The sequence below is a fragment of the Mauremys mutica genome, chromosome 5 (assembly GCF_020497125.1).
Source record: "Mauremys mutica isolate MM-2020 ecotype Southern chromosome 5, ASM2049712v1, whole genome shotgun sequence".
Taxonomy (NCBI): Eukaryota; Metazoa; Chordata; order Testudines; family Geoemydidae; genus Mauremys; species Mauremys mutica.
The window spans coordinates 108029854-108047394 of NC_059076.1; the positions used below are offsets into that span (position 1 = coordinate 108029854).

Here is a 17541-nt window from a genome sequence, read left to right on the forward strand (position 1 = left end):
CACTAGGGGAAAAACCTTCTGACAACTGTGCACACGGTGCGCGCACACCTACCTCACACAGCGCATAGCCAATCTGCGGAACTCATTATCATGGAATGTTGCAAAGGACAAAAGTATAACTGGGCTCAAAAAAGAATTGGAGAAGTTAATGGAGAATAGATCCATCAATGGCTATTACCCATGATGCTTAGGGACATAATCCCATACTCCAGATGTCCCTAAGCCCCCAACTGCCAGAAGCTGGGACTAGACAACAGGGAAAGGATAATTCAAAATTTCCTTGTTCTGTTCATTCCCTCTGAAGCATTTGGCACTATCCACTCTCAGAAGACAGGATTCTAGGCTAGGTAAATCCAGTGATCTGACACTGTATGGCCATTCTTATGTTCTTAATGATCCTGATTTCTGCACTTGTATTTGTTATTGAACAGTTTGGCCTATGGGATTGATTGTGGGCAAAGTAATAATTATTTGCTACTTTTGATGTGTGATTGGTATTTCTGCTCCTTGGTTGGACTACAAACACTTAAGACAGGAAAATACATTACCAATAAGTAAGAATGAATAATTCAATAGTGAATGCTCACTCATATATGATAGTCAGTATGACATCAAAGGGAACAGTCACACACTAAAGTACTGGACTACCCAAATGGCTATTAAGAAAAGCTTTCCTTTGAATGAAAAAAAAAAAAAGAAGAAGAAGTAGTCTTCAAAATTTGTGGCGAGAGGCAAAAACAGAGAAGGTAACTAACTTGCTCAGTCACATGGCAGGTCAGTAGCAGAGGGACCCAGGATTTCTATTCCCCATCTAGTGCCCTAACTACTGGACAGAACTGCCTCAAGGTCCATCTCTCCAGTACTCATGGTATCATGCCTTTAGTAAAGCAGGCAAGATTACACAAACATTTTAGGCGGGGTAGACACTGGCCCTTAAGCGGGTAGAAGTGACAAAGTTTATACTGTACATATTACGGGGTAACCGAAGCTGAATTAACACATACAATATTTGCACTGATATTTTTTACTTGTCAAATTTCAGATTTATTCAGACATTAAATGTGACACATTAAAAATCATTATCCATTTACGAAATGAAGCAAAACCATAAGAATAAAAAACAGGAAGACACTGTACAGCAAATCTCCAAGAGTGATATTTTCCTCAGAAGAATCTCAGAAAAGTGACTGTAAATGTGAACAAAGATTTAATTCCCAAAACTCAGTCGCATCCAGTGATAAACCAATCACACTAATGGGAGACAGGGTAAACTTGTAATGGTGAATGAAATGTAACATGCCACACAATGCCAAATAAATACTCCAGCTGCATTTTTTTAAAGCAGTAGTGACATGCAGTGGATTATGCAAGTACTGTGCGTGAATATATATACGGGGATGGGGGAAATCTCAGATCTTGCTGCTTGTTTTAATTTAATGGGTAAATGTATAACCTTCAGGAGCTAAGAGCAAGTACAGTGCAGCAGAGTTTGCACTTGCTATGTGCGGGGGGAGCATCAGCCCACCATGACAGAATTCAGAGTATTATTCTAAATTAAAGTGCATATAGTTAAACTGTCTAGGTCTTTGTTGGTTGCTACTGTATTGAAAGAAAGATTTATGTTGGTATCCAAGGACTGGCCATGTTTCAGCTTTACAAAAATATTTACATTTTTACAGGCTTGAGATAAGGAACACAGAGTCAGGCTTTAATTGTGCTTGCCTTCCATTCAGATATTAATACATTTAAATTCAATCCAACCTGTGATTTGGTAATAATATACATATATAAATGTACCTACACCTTCCCCCGCGCCAAAGAAACTTATTGAAAATATGTGCATCTGTATTGTTCTGTGCAGAAGAGTGGGTCGGAAATATACAAGGCAAATAAAAAAGTAATTCGCTTCTTCATCCAGTCAGAGGCAATAAACAAGCTGTTAAATCAAAGGGTGGGATGTATGTGCCTTGGTTCAGGTCAGTTCACAACTTGCTAGGTTTTCATCTATATGTCGCTAACAAAACAAAAAAATGCTCCTGATTAAATTTACACACTTCTCCTGCCACAGGTTCAGTCATAGCAATTAGAAAGCAAGCAGAACACATATGGAAAGAATTAGGTTTAAGTCTGAATAAGAAAGCCTATTAGGAAAGGTTTTATTTCTATGTGCCCAAGAAGCAGAGGTTGATCTAGTAGCGAGAGTGTAACAGGTACAGGCCTGTCACCCCCCAGGGCAGCATGTACTACTTCTATTCATACGACCAGCTTGGAGACTTTTTTGAACCCTTTCTTGCCCCCTGAAATGAGAAAGATTGTAAGTTTCTCTGTTCAAACTCTTGTACTCTACACTAGTATGCACCTTCATAAGCCCTTTTAATGTCCAAAGAGTGGGACTGACTCTCCCACTGCACTAGAGGGAAGGGCATACACGCAGAACATACTGCTCTGGTGCAGGCAAAACTCAGTTTCACAGTTGTGCAGAAACAGTGGAATAGCATGCAAAACCACTTTATATTTGTGAAAGAGCAAGAATTGGCTGATAAAATAAGCAAGATGGTAGAAAGAAAAGCTTGTCTATCTGGCAGACAGAGCAATTGGGAATACTTTAAAGGTTAATATTGTTAAAGTAACAGCTTCAAAATAAATCTTATCTAAGATCTAAAGGACTAGGTGCAGCTTCAGATCAGGTCTGTCTTCATGGAGAGTTTAAAGAGAGGGTCTCAAAAATGTGGATTAGGGGGCAAGCACCTTCTACTGAAACTTCAAACGAGAGTTGAGCCATAAACTTTGAGCATGCAAACTCACGCCAACATGAAACCCTTGCTACAGAGAAAGAATTATCTGGAGGTACACCAATAACAGTGTGTTCTTAGGCTGTCACCAGTAGAATGTTTTTGTCCATACTAACCAGAAGTAGTAATAGACACTACAATCTCTCTCAAATTTAGCAGGATATAGCTACCTTTCAGAAACTCCTTCCTCTTGCAGTGTTAACCTCTCATGCACCTAGCTATCAGGTACATAATTTGCCTGATTTTATTCTGAGAAGAAGGCACATGGAACCTGAAATAGTGGCATCTTCTGTCGAGGAACAGTTGGAAAAGGTCAGCAAACCTTGTTTGTCCTATTCTTTCAGTAGCCTTCTGCAAGAAGAGAAGCAAACACACATACACAGAAGGTCACTGGAAAGCAGCTACAGCAGCTATGTGGCATCTAGTGATTCTCTGTACTGGCTTCAGCAAGTAGAACTGAATGCATCTCCCCATCTAACCCTATTCACTGGAAGTCCGATGGGAAAAGGCACCATCCACTGGAAAACATGTTTTAATGTAACCTGCCTGAGATATATTTGTGTCTATAAAAATATATTTATGACTACAAAATGGCATATATTTGGCCTCCTTTCCCCCCACTCTTTGTTACTTGAGTTCTTGGATTGTAAGCTTTTTAGGGGTGCCTACCTATTTACAGGGCCTAGCACAATGAGCTCCCAATCCTGATCATGGCCTCTAGGCACCATCATAATATATTCAATAAAAAAACCCTTATCTCCTACTTCAGATAATCCTCAGAGCATGATTTTAGACAGATATCCCAGGAGCCACTCTGATCATAGACACAATATTGGCTGAGAGCATCAGAGAGTCCTGTGCCATTCAAGGCTGTCTAGGAGGACTGGCAAGTCTCCAAGAGCACTTCAATGGTTGCCTTGCCAATTGGACTCATTGACTGTCAGCCAATCCAAATAGTTGAAGTGGAAAGACACAGTTAGCTGAGCACAGGAAAACCTGTAGGTCATTTGAAGTACACCGCACCCCTCTATCTACAGGATATGGACATATGCCATATCCCTCTACAGGAAGGTTGGATTTGCTGAAGCAGTTTGCCAGGAAGAATCCACCTTCAATGCCAGTGACCAAAACTGAGCTTTTTCTCCTGGCAAGCAACTTCTAAAGTCTGGTTGCACTAGCCTGGAGGGCAACCAAGGTTCCAAGAGCCACTCATCTGTCTGATCAGATATTTAAATTATGAGCTTTAACAGGATGGCATTGTTCAACATCTTCTTTAGAAGGATAAGGGGTAATGCCTCCAGAGTAGCCAGGTTAGCGGCAGGGGTAGTGAATTATATTCTGGATAAGTTTGAGATGGCAAGCTGCCTAAACTTAACAATAAACAACCAGTAACAGAAATCTGAAATAACTATGCTTAAAAGCTCCAACACAGCTTTTCTGGACATATTAACTTCAGCTGGTAATTTCGATATTCTTTATTTTTTCATAGGGCATAGTAAAGGTTTCTGCTAAAAATACCACCACTGTCTTGCAAATGCATATAAACAAAGAGAAATCCCATATAATGGGACCTTCATGCAAAAATAGGAAAGCTATGTATTGCTTCAAGTTTAAACAAATGGTTAAAGGTTTTGTTAATGTCTCCTTACCAGCAATCTGTTTAGGCAGTCAATGAATTCATTGTTTTCTACAGTACAGTGTGTGTGTACTGGCAAGGTTTGAACTCCTAATCACAGAAGTCCAGTCACAGCAGCAGCTACTGAGGCCACTAACACAACCCCATAGCAGAACTGAAGAGATCTAGTCATCACAGGATAAATTGCTTGTGTTCACTAGAGCAAAAATATTTCTTTGGAATTCACCTCAAAGAAAACTGTTGCTCAGCATTAAACATTTTCAGACAAACGGAATAAAAAAGGCACTGTTACTCAGTACATTTTGTTCATCTAAAATGTAAAAAATGGTGATGGTTTTGAACAACTAGCCACTGTTTTCCTAAGAAGGCTTCTTTGTTACCCAATGGTAATTTAATGCCTTATGATAAAAGCTTGTTTAATGTAAAAGCTGCTTTATCTGAAGCATGTCTTGATTCTCACTTTAAAGTCTTTAAATTACACTAGTTCATAATAGTCTATGTACGTTATAAAATTATAGACCGTTTACTTCAACCAGACATGTCTGAACAGCTAATTCCTCAAACTATACAAAATTAAACAGTATGAAATCCTACAAAGGGACATAAAGACATTGTTAAAAGCTAACAACAAAAATAATTTATACACTTATAAGCATAAGCAATGTAGCCTATAGCAGGTTCAACAAACAGGTCCTCAGGAATATGTCTGAAAGAGATCAGCTAAAATCAGAACAATTACAAGCACAAGAATGTCTCCAATTTATTATCTTTACCATAGTACACATTTTCATAAACCAAACATCCTTTGTCTGTCAAAGTCTGTAAACAAGGGCTGTATTCTCCCCCTCCCCATTGTAAGCATGTGAATTTTTAAGTCCTTCAATCAAGTTTCATTCCATCGCTTGCATAAGGAATCAAGAGCTTCTTCTCTTGTTAAGTTATCTATATATTTTATCATACAGCCTGCAATGCAGTAAAATCACAGTGAAAGCCCTGGGGAAAAAATGATCTTTACAGCAGGACTTGAACCGTTCTAATAATAAATGCATCTAAGGAAGCGTCCCATAATAAAAGTGTGGGGTTTCCATTTCCAGAAATCAAGTCAATTAGAAATCCTAGGTTCTACTTAAAAACCCCAAAAGATCTAAAAGTGTAAAGACCCATCTCCTCAGTCATTTATAAATCCTAGTTTCACTTGCAGAGATACTTTTCCAGTCTGGAAAACAGTAGTGCAATTTAATTAGTTTTACATCTTTTAAGTTACTTAAGTTCAGTAGGTAAATGTCATAGCTCTGTGGAAAGATAAGAAGATGATCTGGTAAACAAGAAATTTTGGCAAGCCCATGCAGGCTTACTAGTCCATTAAAGCTTGTCAGTCCAAAGTGGCATTTTTAAAAAGTTATCTATAACTAAAAACAAAGCAGAAATAAATAGGCAGAAATAACTAAACTGTTTGAACTTTTGATTTCTCATTAACAGCTGGCATGATCTTTAACGTTAGGATCATTTAAATAGTAGACAGTTGACCTACAGGGCATTCCACTATGATGTCCAGTCTGGAAGACCCAAATGGAACTTATGTTCCTGAAGTTTAGGATGCCTAACTTTGCCACTGTTATGGGTTACTTCTCTGTGCCTCACTTAGATTTTTTCTTAAAGAGGCTTTTAATTTTTGATGGCTTTTTGTTTTTCTCGCCATTCTGGCATAGGTCCTGTGGGATGCTGCTGATCCTAGGGACAGTGGAGACTTCATGAATGGGTTTACTTTCACTGCTGGCTGAGGAAGAGGAGGTGTGGTGAGGCTTTGGGACTGGGATCCCACTAGAAAGCTGGTTCATGCTGCAGGACTTCTCCAGGATGCCATTGTACACTTTGTTTGCAGGACTAAATATCATGCTTTTAGTTTCTGTTAGGCCTGGGCAGTCAGGAGAACCTCTAGAAATATCTGCAGTTAGTGATGAGGAGTCTCCTGTGGACGATTCCTCTAGTGACAGTTCCTCCCGGGATACCTTTTGTGGAGATAGAGGTTGGTACATCTCAAGACTTGAAGGAGGAGACTGTTTCCTTCCAAAGGATGAGTTTAAGGAGTCACACTCTGAACCAGCATCCTGTACTTCCCTAAGTAAAAGCAAAGAGAGAGGAAAGAAACTTTTAGACAGAAATTGCCTTAATGAAATTAAGAGGAGAAAGAAACCAGTTTAAAATCTATGCCATTATGTATGTAGCCTTGTAATCTGATACAGATGTGATAGTAATTTTAGGTGTGTGACACACTGCTACCAATTGGCAAAAAACAGATTAAAACTACCAGAGACCATAATAAAATATTACTTATTTGATTGCCAATAGGTAAAAGAAGCTGAATGATTTTAATCTCAGCCAAAATAAGCATCAAGCTCAGATCAGTGAGTTACACCTCACTGTAGAAGAGCAATAACCCTTGTCCAAATAAAGCATTAGAATATTCTCTTAAAAAGGATGGTTCTGGAAGAGCCATACTGAGGAGTTCCCTAACACCCAAAGAACAAAGCAGCCTGAAGCAACTAAATTAGAAGGGTATATTCATACTGGCATAAGCTTGAAAAAAACCATTTATGCAATATGAAATTTACTTGGCCTGTGTTTTAGTTGTTAATGAAGCCAGTTCTTTTGATAATCAGAAGGATTAAGGTTGATACAAGTGAAAGAATAATGGTTTATTTACGAGATGACAAGATGCTGTGCTAGGACTGACTGTCATGTCAAAAATTTTGAATGAATTTACTATAGAAACAAACAGGCAGAGAAGATTGGCTGTGAAGAAACAAAACCAGTAACAGAGTAAATAAAGTTACAAAAGTCACAGAAGCAGCAGATTAATACATTTGAAAGTTAGATATCCTCACCTTTCAATATACAATCTAACTAGTCCATGTGTTACATGACTAAAGGAACTTAACTTTCTCCTAGGAGAAAGTGTAGCAACAGCAGTGAGCACTAAAGTCTGCTTTCGGTCCAGGTTAAAGCTATAAGCACAAACTATTGGAAAGAAACTGGATTAGTTCAGTATACCCAGGACAGTGGCAGCACTGAATTAAACCTTTTGCACTGGCTAATTAGACTCAGACTTTAAGGCCAGAAGGGACCATCCTGATCATTTTGTCTGATCTTCTGCACACTGCAGGCCAGAGAACCACACACACCTGTAATAGACCTCTAACCTAGTTACTGAACCATGAGAAAAGAGAAAAGAAGAGTGAGGAGGGATTTGATAGCAGCCTTCAACTACCTGAAGGGGGATTCCAAAGATGATGGGGCTATGCAGTTTTCAGTGGTGGCAGATGATAGAACAAGGAGCAATGGTCTCAAGTTGCAGTGGGGAAAGTCTAGGCTGGACATTAGGAAAAACTATTCCTCTAGGAGGGTGGTGAAGGACTGGAATGGGTTACCTAGGGAGGTGGTGGAATCTCCATCCTTAGAGGTTTTTAAAGCCCGGCTTGACAAAGCCCTGGCTGAGATAATTTAGTTGGGGTCTGTCCTGCTTTGAGCAGAGGGTTGGATTAGATGACCTCCTGAGGTCACTTCGAACCCTAATCTTCTATGATTCTATAACTTCAAGTTACAGAGACTCCACCATTTACACTAATTTAAACTTGCAAGTGACACATCTTCGAACCCTAATCTTCTATGATTCTATAACTTCAAGTTACAGAGACTCCACCATTTACACTAATTTAAACTTGCAAGTGACACATGCCCCATGCTACAGAAAATGGTGAAAACTGCCAGGGTCTCTGCCAATTTGACCTGGGGGAAAATTCCTTCCCGACCCCAAATATGGTGATCAGTTAGACCTTGAGCTATGGGCAAAACCAGCAGCCAGGCACCTGGGAAAGAATTCTCTGCAGTAACAAAGAGCCCTCTCCATCTAGCGTCCCATCACCGCAACTGGGGATATTTGCTACTAGCAGTCACAGATTGCCTACAATGACGTGTAGCCAGTCTCATCGTACCATCCCCCTCATAAACTTACCAAGCTCAGTCTTGAAACAAGTTAGGTTTTTTGCCCCCACTGCTCCCCTTAGAAGGCTGTTCCAGAACTTCACTCCTTTATATTCACACAGTAGCACAAATAGCCCAATTGTTGTTCCATTTGGGCCCAATAATTTAATTTATATTATTCAGGTGGCTACTTCATCGTTTGACATAGTTCAACCTCTAACCCTTCATAATTATTTAGAGCAATCCAACCAGAGTTCTAATGTTTTGCTGTTTGTCATACCATTGTTTCTCAGCGGTGAAGTAAATTGCCTCTTCCTCCTCCTCAGCACGATAAAGAGCAGGGCAGCTTGACACTGACAGGATGTCAGGGTCAGGGGAATGCAAGGTATGCGGCGTATGTTGAGCATGTTGAGCATGCAGAGATTGTGGAGATGATGTCACAACATTCCGCCTTGAGCGACACACACTACTACTTCTTGCTAATGTGCTGGGAGGCTTTACAGTGGACCCTGGGGGAAGAAAAAACAAACCGTGTTAATTTAAAATTAACAATCTACTCTGAAAACCCTATCAGCAGATTCTCTCCCTGAGGGCAGGTACACCAGGTTAATGATTCTGGGAGCCAGTCTGCACCAGTCCCAGTGATTCTTAGAGCTCCTATGAGGCTGCTCTCAGCTGACTCTTAGGGCATGTCTACACTACAAAATTAAGTTGACTGAAGTTGACATACAGCCCCACAGTAATGAAAGCAGGGTTTCACGTCCACGGTGCCCATCCTTACCAGGAGCACTGCCACTGATTTACTTATGTGGGGCATTGAGAGCCCTGGGGCCGCGGGGCTCCGGCTGTGAGGCCTGGGACAGTAGGGCTGACAACCAACAGAGGATGTAAATAATGCAGTGTCTTCACGAACACTGCATTACCCTAACTACATCAACTTAAGCGCTACGCCTCTCATGGAGGTAGAGTTATTAAGTTGATGTAGTGGACGACTTACATCGGTGGGAGCTACATTTTAGTATTGACGCTCTGTAGTGTAGACCAGGCCTCAGGTATGGTCCTTAATGGATGATAGGGGTAACAAAGCTCTGCTTTGTCACACCCACTGGATCAGGAGATGAGAGCTAGTGCAAGACTCATGCCAACAGACCATTCCTTTGACCATTTGCATCCAGATTCTGACCTCTGTGCTTCCTGGGAAGCCCAAAGAGGCCAAGTCTCATTTGAGAATCTGGCCCTACATGTTTATAGACTAGAAATGGTGGTGCTGAATTAGTATGAAATACATAATTATTCTCATCCATTCTAATTTCGTGGTCATTCAAATCTTGCAAAAGTGAGAAGCTTTCTGAGTGAGCATCAGAAGCACCACTGTTTTTAAGATAATTTCACCTAACCAAAAAGAAGGACGGAAGTAAACAACACAAATTACAATCATGAATGCTACAGTCATTAAATGTGATTTATTTTTCTAGAACTGTATTAGTGCACTCTCTCAACAGGAGTGCCAGCCAAAATGAAAGCAAGCAAAACACAATGTTTGTCCAACTTCATTTGTAATGGGACCTTTTTTTCCCTATTTGATAATTCATTTTTCAAGATCTGCTACACCAGTCCAGACACCAGTCCATTCCTCCCTGCCAGCAGATGGTGAGAGCAAAACAAAAGAAAGGCCTGATAGGAGGCTGTAGTCATTGCAGTTTCTGGAAATCTTCCAATCTGGTTTCAGTTTGGAAAGCATGCAGATTAGCAATGCTCTCATGTGGAAGTGGGCCAATGGAACTACTTCAAGACTCTCTGTTGTGGACAAGTTTCCACCAAGTTTTCGATACCAAGACTACTGTAATTTGTATTGTCTGTCTTGGACAAAAAAAGGCCAGGGGTCAAGTTTGCTTACTCAACTAAAAATGTCAGAAAACCCAAGAATTTTGCAGACAGCTCTGGACTGATGCCATCTACACCTGTCCTCCTGGGATGCTGTATTAATCTTGGATAAATTATATTCTCCATTCCTCTGTATTAACTAGGCAGAAGTCTAAATATAAATATGTAAGCAAACAAGACAGGCAAGGACAAGGCACATGTTGCATTGACTTCTACTTGCTGGAATCTCACATTCAGTTTTGTTACCATCCTACTCTTAGTGGTGAAGGTCACTGGGGAAATCACAACTTATGATGCAACTAGCAGCACCTGACCTAAACATATCCGATATCTCTGCTCCTCAGTGGGAGATGATGAGAGCATGCAAGCCAGACCAGGGAAGCGAGTTTGGGTCCAGAGGCGAAAGTGCCATTATTCACAGCTGACCTTTCTGCAGCACTAGGAACAATGCGAGCGTCAGACAGAGCCTACTTTTCATTTCTATCCTCTAACTCCATAGAACGGCCGTATTGGGTCAGACCAAAGGTCCATCCAACTCCTGTGCATCTAACTCCCTTAGGAGGCTTTTAAAAATACAGTGCTGGTATTTTCAAAGGAAATTATAATCAACAAGAAATTGTAGAAGTAATTGCCACAAAATTTTATCCCTTCTTCAGTTTGATTTTTTCTGTGTGCTGAAACAGTCAAGTGTAAGCTCATATCAATTCATCTTCACTGTCTAGTTTATCTCAGCTACAATAAGATGGTCTCTCTTAGTGACGCAATGACTTAAGTCAGACATCAAGATGGTCTGACTCTCCAGTGAGTACAATCAATTGCCTCCCAGCACAAAAACACTCTGTTTGGAAGCTTCCTTGGATACCACCACTTTTTTGTTCCAGTCATTAAAGAATGCTTGGAAGGCTGTGTAGCACACATGCTCCCACAGAAAGTATCATCTCTCGTCCTACCTGCTCGCCTGATTTGACAGAAACTCCTGCCCTTCCATAATGGTAGGGCAATGGGCCAAGAGCAAAGTTACAGGGTAAATTTAGGATTATGGATTTTACTGGAAAAAACCTGTTACCTATTTATGGTGACCAGATTGAGGTTATTCTTTTTTTCAGAATGAAGAGTAGCAGGAAATAGTTTTTACTGCTTCACTTTACCTTTATTTCAACTCCCAGCCCATTTACTGTACTTTCTATCTAATTAACAGAAGACTCATGCAGGGGCTTGTTTTCTTTGAAGACGTCCATCACTATTACCTTACGTTTTGTGCTGCTCCTGTCTCTACGTCCTGCACTCCTCCTTCTGAGGTTGCTTTTCTCCTGAATTTCTGTGCTTTAGGTTGCCCTCCTGCTCAATTTTCCCTTTACTGGTAACTCGTCTCGCCACTTAAAGTCTCTCCCCCACTTCTGCTTCCCTTCCTCAATATCTCCCTTCGGAGTATATACCACATACCATGAAACTGTGCAACTATTGGCGGGGTGTCTTCATCTAAGTCATCAACTCCCCCAGCAATTGGGTAAGGTGGAATGGAGACTCGGGGCATCACCACCCAACTGTGATCAGAGTAGAGGGAGGATGTCAGGCTTGGTAATCCTGAGTTGTGTGCTATCTGAAAGCCACAGATCTTCTCAATCTGCTGCCATCGATAGAGACGCTCTCGCAAACATGTCGTCAATTCAGAGAGTGCTTTCCTGGAAAAAATAAAAATACTGAACTTAGTTACTATGTCATTGGACTAAAACTTGAATGCTGGACGTAGTATGGAACAGTAACAGTATAATCAGTGCAGCATTTCAGAAAGCAATCACCTATTTGAGTGTGCAAAAACTCACATTACAACATCTTCTGACAGCAGATTTTTACTTAAAGTACAATAATGTTAAAATGCTGAATTCCTTCATATCATTTTCTTAGTGAACTTCACTGTTTCTGGCATAAAAGAAAGCAAGGGACAATATACATCTAGTCAATGCTCTTACTTTGCTTCAAGGATTTTGTGGTCCACCTCATCTAGGGAGGAGCTGTGTGCAACATGTAATGTCCCAAATACAGTGCTTCTCTTCTTTTTAATTTTTTCTGCCTAAAATGTAGGATAAACATGAAGCCAAAGGCTGTATAAATAATGCAGATAACAAAAAATAATTTGAGAGGACATAAAGGCAGTAAGTATCTGAATGAAACAGGACTTTTATATTCTGACTGCAGAAAATGTAAGTAATCAACATTCTATCCTATCTGAATACTCTATATCCAACAAAATGGACAGGTCTGTGAGTCTTTAGCACATTAACATACTGAAGTAACTCAAAAGTAAATTACCTCATCTTTAGCAATCGCTAGTTGCATTTCTGCATTTTGTCTTTTAATATTGTAGTACTGAACTTCAACCTCATGTGTTAATTGGAGCCATTTCTGCAATGCATCAGGAACAGACCAGTTACTTCTCAGCTCAAACTCCTTCTCGGCCTTCTTTAAAGCCATGCGAACCTAGCAGTCAAAAGAGATGAAAAAGTCACTGAGATAATTTTCCTAAGACTGAAGGTAAAAAGCAGTCTGCCACGAATACTGCTGTAATTACCTCTAAAACTCATTCTTCATGCAACCATGCTCTGGGATCATGTAGCTCTGGCATGTGGTTCTTTGCTCTCAAGAGTAAGTTGTGAGAAGTTTCTGAAAAGTCATGCTGTGGATTTGCATATACTGTACCAGCCTCAAACTTTCTGTTCCTATTTCATGTTGGTGACCAAGCTGAAACTAACACTTACTGATATGCCACAACTAATTTCTAATACTATACATTAGATTTACACTAAAGAAAATATAAGCAACAGTCTGGTAAAGACACCAGCTGCTTCTGTTCTGGTAGCAAGAAGGAAACCTCCTTCATAGGTCTAGTCTTGGCATTGTTTGGCCCATGTACATTATATACAGGGACTTAAAATATGAAGAATTGTTCTTTTAAATATGTTTCAGTAGCATATCTACAGGGGTCCATACGCTTCACAAGTTTTAATAGTGGTCAATGTAAAGAAATGAAAGATTCAGAGGCTTATAGGATACTTCCAGGACAATAAACCTAGCATCACAGAAATGCCACTTGAAAAAAAAATAAATAAAAATACATCTCTTCAGTAAACTAAACCACAATAAAACCAGGAAATTAAGTTAAGAAAACTGAAATGTTCCATAGTTCATAAATACCTGTACTAGTTCCTCCTCTGCATACTTGAGTCTGCTCAGCTCACATTCGGCTCCCTCCCTCAACTCCCTTAGTCGATAAGCTTCTCGTTTTGCATCACTGATTTCATCCATCATTTTGCGCTCCAGGTTTTGTTTTTCTACAGCAACATTTCTGTTTTCTTCCTGTGCCTTCTCAAGCCTTAAGAACACAATTTAGCAAAGAAGTGAGAAACTACTCAAAGAACAGTGGTTAAAGATGCAGTGTTCTGGTAAAGAATGAAGCCTATACAGATTGTATGTAACACGTCAATATAATTTGCAGCATTTATATCCAAATTCAATCATAAATCAGCCTCAAACACCCTAGATCTAACTTATCAGTTTTAATGATAATCTCCTTCATATATACTTTAAGGGTATGAAAGTAGACAAAAATACCAGGCTTACAATAAGAGTTACTGCCTTAACTATAGAGGAGGCACTCTTTCTCCATACTGGTAGAAAAACAGTAAACAATTTTCAGTGAAGGCTTGTCTGAATCTCATGTGCTCAAAAAGCTGTAAGGAAGATGCTACAAGAAGTTTTCTTCCACAACAAAGTAGGGTAAGAAACAGTTTTATCCCAAATTCAGCCATAATCTCCAGTAATAAAGATTATGTAATTTCCTACATCAACAGGTAAAGTAACAGATTAACTCACCACTGTCCCTTTTATATTCATCTGACCCATCTCTGTATCCATTTCTCTTTCCTTTCCATTGCTCAGCTCTCACATTACAGTTTAAAATGTCAAGGAGATATTTCAACATGCCACACACAGATATGTTCATTAAGACTGCAGTTAAATGTGTGCAATGAATCGAGGAAGGTGCACAAAACTCAATGCCTGTTATAGTCAAATTGTTATCTTTCACTTTATTGCTTTAAATGCTAAACATCATTACCTCAAAAAATTAGACAAATCACTGAACACTTAAACCTTTTCAGTTCACATACCTCTCCTGCACATCAAGAAGGCTTTGCTCTGCTGTCTGGAGGCTTTCTAGATCTTTCATCATTTTTGTGATGTGCTCTCTTGAGGTCTTGTTCTGAGTATGTGCAAACCAGTAGCCTCCAAAACCAATCACTATAGAAATTGCTAGTACAAAATCCTTCATCCAGTTGTGAGATGGGCCTGTACAAATAGTTAAAACAATCAAGTACCGTGCAGATTTAATAGGTGCACTATCGAAATCAATTCTTTTCAGCACATAAAAATGGTGCAACTTGGAGCTCAAAGAGAGATTCGAGATCATTTAACCAGCAAGATCTCTCCACATCCCCACTGAAATTACTTTGGGAGCATTCTAACACAACCCCAACAGCTCTGTTGCTAATATTATATTCTATCTATGAGAGATTAACTTAAATGCTTATTGTATACTGAAAAGAATGAATCTTCTACATGATAATTACACATTGACTCTTCATGAAACATTTCTATTTCACAGGCTACAGTATAGCTTAATCCATTATCAAATTATGTGGCTAGTGAGTGTCGGGTCTGATCCTACAGTCCCTCCTCTGCATGCAAAAAAACTGTCTTTGATTTCCATGGTAGTCCCTCAAGGGAATGGGTGAATGATGGGGCTCAGACTAACAAAATGAATTTTAAAAGGTCAATAAGAATCTAAAGTTTGGTTACCCAACTAAAAAGATATGGTTGTCACTTTCTTTTATATTAAAAAATAGTATTTAAAGTATCCAAAAAAGCAGTTAATAAATGAATTGATGCTGTACGCCGCATCCTCAGGAACAAGGAAGCCATCTAATCTGACTTTTAAAATACTGCTTGTAACAGGTTTACAGACTCGGAAGCAACATTTGGGAAACAAGGACTCAACAGTATAAAACAGATGATAGCTTTCACTGTATACTCTATACTCCTCTCATACATATTTCAATAGGGAAATGTTTAAAAGTATTCCTGGGAACACTGTGTGCCTACTTTAAGGCCACAGATGGCAACTAGCCTCCTGCCTCAGTTACCCCGTAAATAGCAACAAACAAGTTCTGACGTCCCACACCACACATGAGAGTGTACATTTAATTGGGCATCCACATTCTCCTGAGTGCAGAACTGGGTGCAGCTGCTTCATCAGCATTCCAAAGGAGGAAGTTAATAAAGCAGCAGCCTGGGACGGCCAATCATCTGTTCTTTCAGCCATGCTTAGGAGGAAAGACAGGCATCTAGTTTACACGTGCAGCCTCTTGTCTCAGTTAATGCACCCGAGACTTTTAAGTGCAGGTCAGCAGCTTGCCAATTTGATGGCAAGTAATTAAATTTCACTTGCCAAAACTGAGTTCTGCTGCTTGTGAACACCAAGAATTTTCCTTATCTGGTTGGGTCCTGGGCTTGTCAAGTCAGATGTGTGTGTGTGTAAAATATTTTAGATTAGATTTTACAATACCTTTTAAATAATTATGCATGGCATTTCTAATTTGCACAGTTGTGGTACTGTGAAGGAAGGACAGATATAACTGCACACGTGGAGACTTCACAATGTTTCAACAGGTACCCAAGATTCGCACATGAATCAATATGAATGATCTTCTCTAACACAGAGGTTCTCACACTGTGGTCCGCAAGCTGTATTCAGGTGGTCTGCAGATAGTTCCCTCTAAGGTGCACGCCTGGGCGGCCGTACATAAGGGAATAAAGGGCCACCCACCTAATTAGTGGAGCCATGCAGGCATGGCTCCACTAATTAGGTGCCTGGACTCTGGAGAAGATGCACATGTAAGGGGAGGTGGTGGCCTTTGGGGGGGAATAAGGGGTAGGTGGGAGGGGGTAGTGGGATGAGAAGAGGGGTTTAGGGGGGAATTTGGATGTGCAGGGCTGCAACTGCCAGAGAAAAAGAGGTGACTTTCCCCAGCTCCAGGGCTGCGGCAGCTGGGGAGAGATGGCCCTCCTTCCCAGCCTCAGCTCTGTGGCTGCTGTGGCGGGGGTAAGACCCTCCCCCCCCCCTCTTTCCCAGGCCCAGCTCAGGAGCTGCCATGGTGAGGGAGAGACTCCCACTCCTTCGCAGCCCAGGGGCTGCCATGATGGGGGAGAGAGGGCACTTCCATCGCATTAGAAAGGTGAGACTACTGATATTAAAATGAGTTGTGTGCTTTTTTTGTAGAACAAAAAAAATGTTAATTATGATTACTTTTTTTTAAATACAGCACTTTACAATAGTTCGCTAACAGTACAAACAACATTTGCAAAGATCATTAATTGGTCCGCCGAGACCCTCAGCAATTTCAAAGGGGTCCGTGGGAACAAAAAAAAGTTTGTGAACCACTGCTAACACAAACTGGTTCTAGATAGCACCTGGCAGATGAGCTTCCCTAGAGGACATTATCCTTCAGAATTGCAGTATCCTCCTCAAACAGCATATATGAAATGATAGGCCTCACTAGTCAATCCACTAGTCAATCCATGTTTCAGAGCAAGAAATAATGTGGTAAGTTTAAAAGGATCAATTGTTAACCAGATGGAACAAAAACAAGATTACAGAAAGGTGGGACTCACGCTATTGAGGAGATATTTCTGTACAAATAAAGGAGTTTTGCAATAAATGTTGCACTGGAAGTTAATGTTCCATCTAATCTCACTTTCAATAATACAACTGCAGGAGTCATTTATCCATATGCAGTTCTGACATGTTCATCTGGACCAATGTGCATATATTATCAAGTATTTCAGAAAGTGTGCTGCGACCCTTGAATCAATAGACAACACTAAAATAAGTGATTACAGAAGCCCAAAACAAAGTCATACTTCAGGTTCCAAGTAATTGTCTCATAAACTGAGGCCTATGAAATGCCCTGTAAAGAAAATAAATCTTGGATACTATTATGAAGGCCGAAATGAAACTGATTTTTATACAATTTTTTTTCCTATACAAAAGGTATTTGAAAATGGATAAGAAGTCAATAATGCTTCTTTTTAAATGAGACACGTTACCAGAAATCTATTGCATGAACTCCTTTCTTAACAATTTTTCTAGGAGCCGCCTGAAGTTTTGTGAAGCAAAGGGTATAAGCTACATTT

At 40.0% G+C, this 17541-nt stretch overlaps 1 protein-coding gene across 1 annotated transcript in view; it reads right to left on the reverse strand.

The window, feature by feature from the left end:
- Nucleotides 1-1036: 1036 nt before the first annotated feature.
- The window catches only part of STIM2 (stromal interaction molecule 2), a 135722-nt gene continuing 119217 nt past the window's right edge, over nucleotides 1037-17541 (reverse strand). The window contains exons 6-12 of the mRNA XM_045019731.1: nucleotides 14460-14637; nucleotides 13486-13663; nucleotides 12604-12771; nucleotides 12264-12364; nucleotides 11737-11975; nucleotides 8690-8918; nucleotides 1037-6546 (exon numbers count right to left, since the gene is read on the reverse strand). Coding sequence (XP_044875666.1) covers nucleotides 6066-6546; nucleotides 8690-8918; nucleotides 11737-11975; nucleotides 12264-12364; nucleotides 12604-12771; nucleotides 13486-13663; nucleotides 14460-14637 — 1574 coding nt within the window. The 3' untranslated portion in view covers nucleotides 1037-6065. The remainder of the gene's footprint in view (nucleotides 6547-8689; nucleotides 8919-11736; nucleotides 11976-12263; nucleotides 12365-12603; nucleotides 12772-13485; nucleotides 13664-14459; nucleotides 14638-17541) is intronic.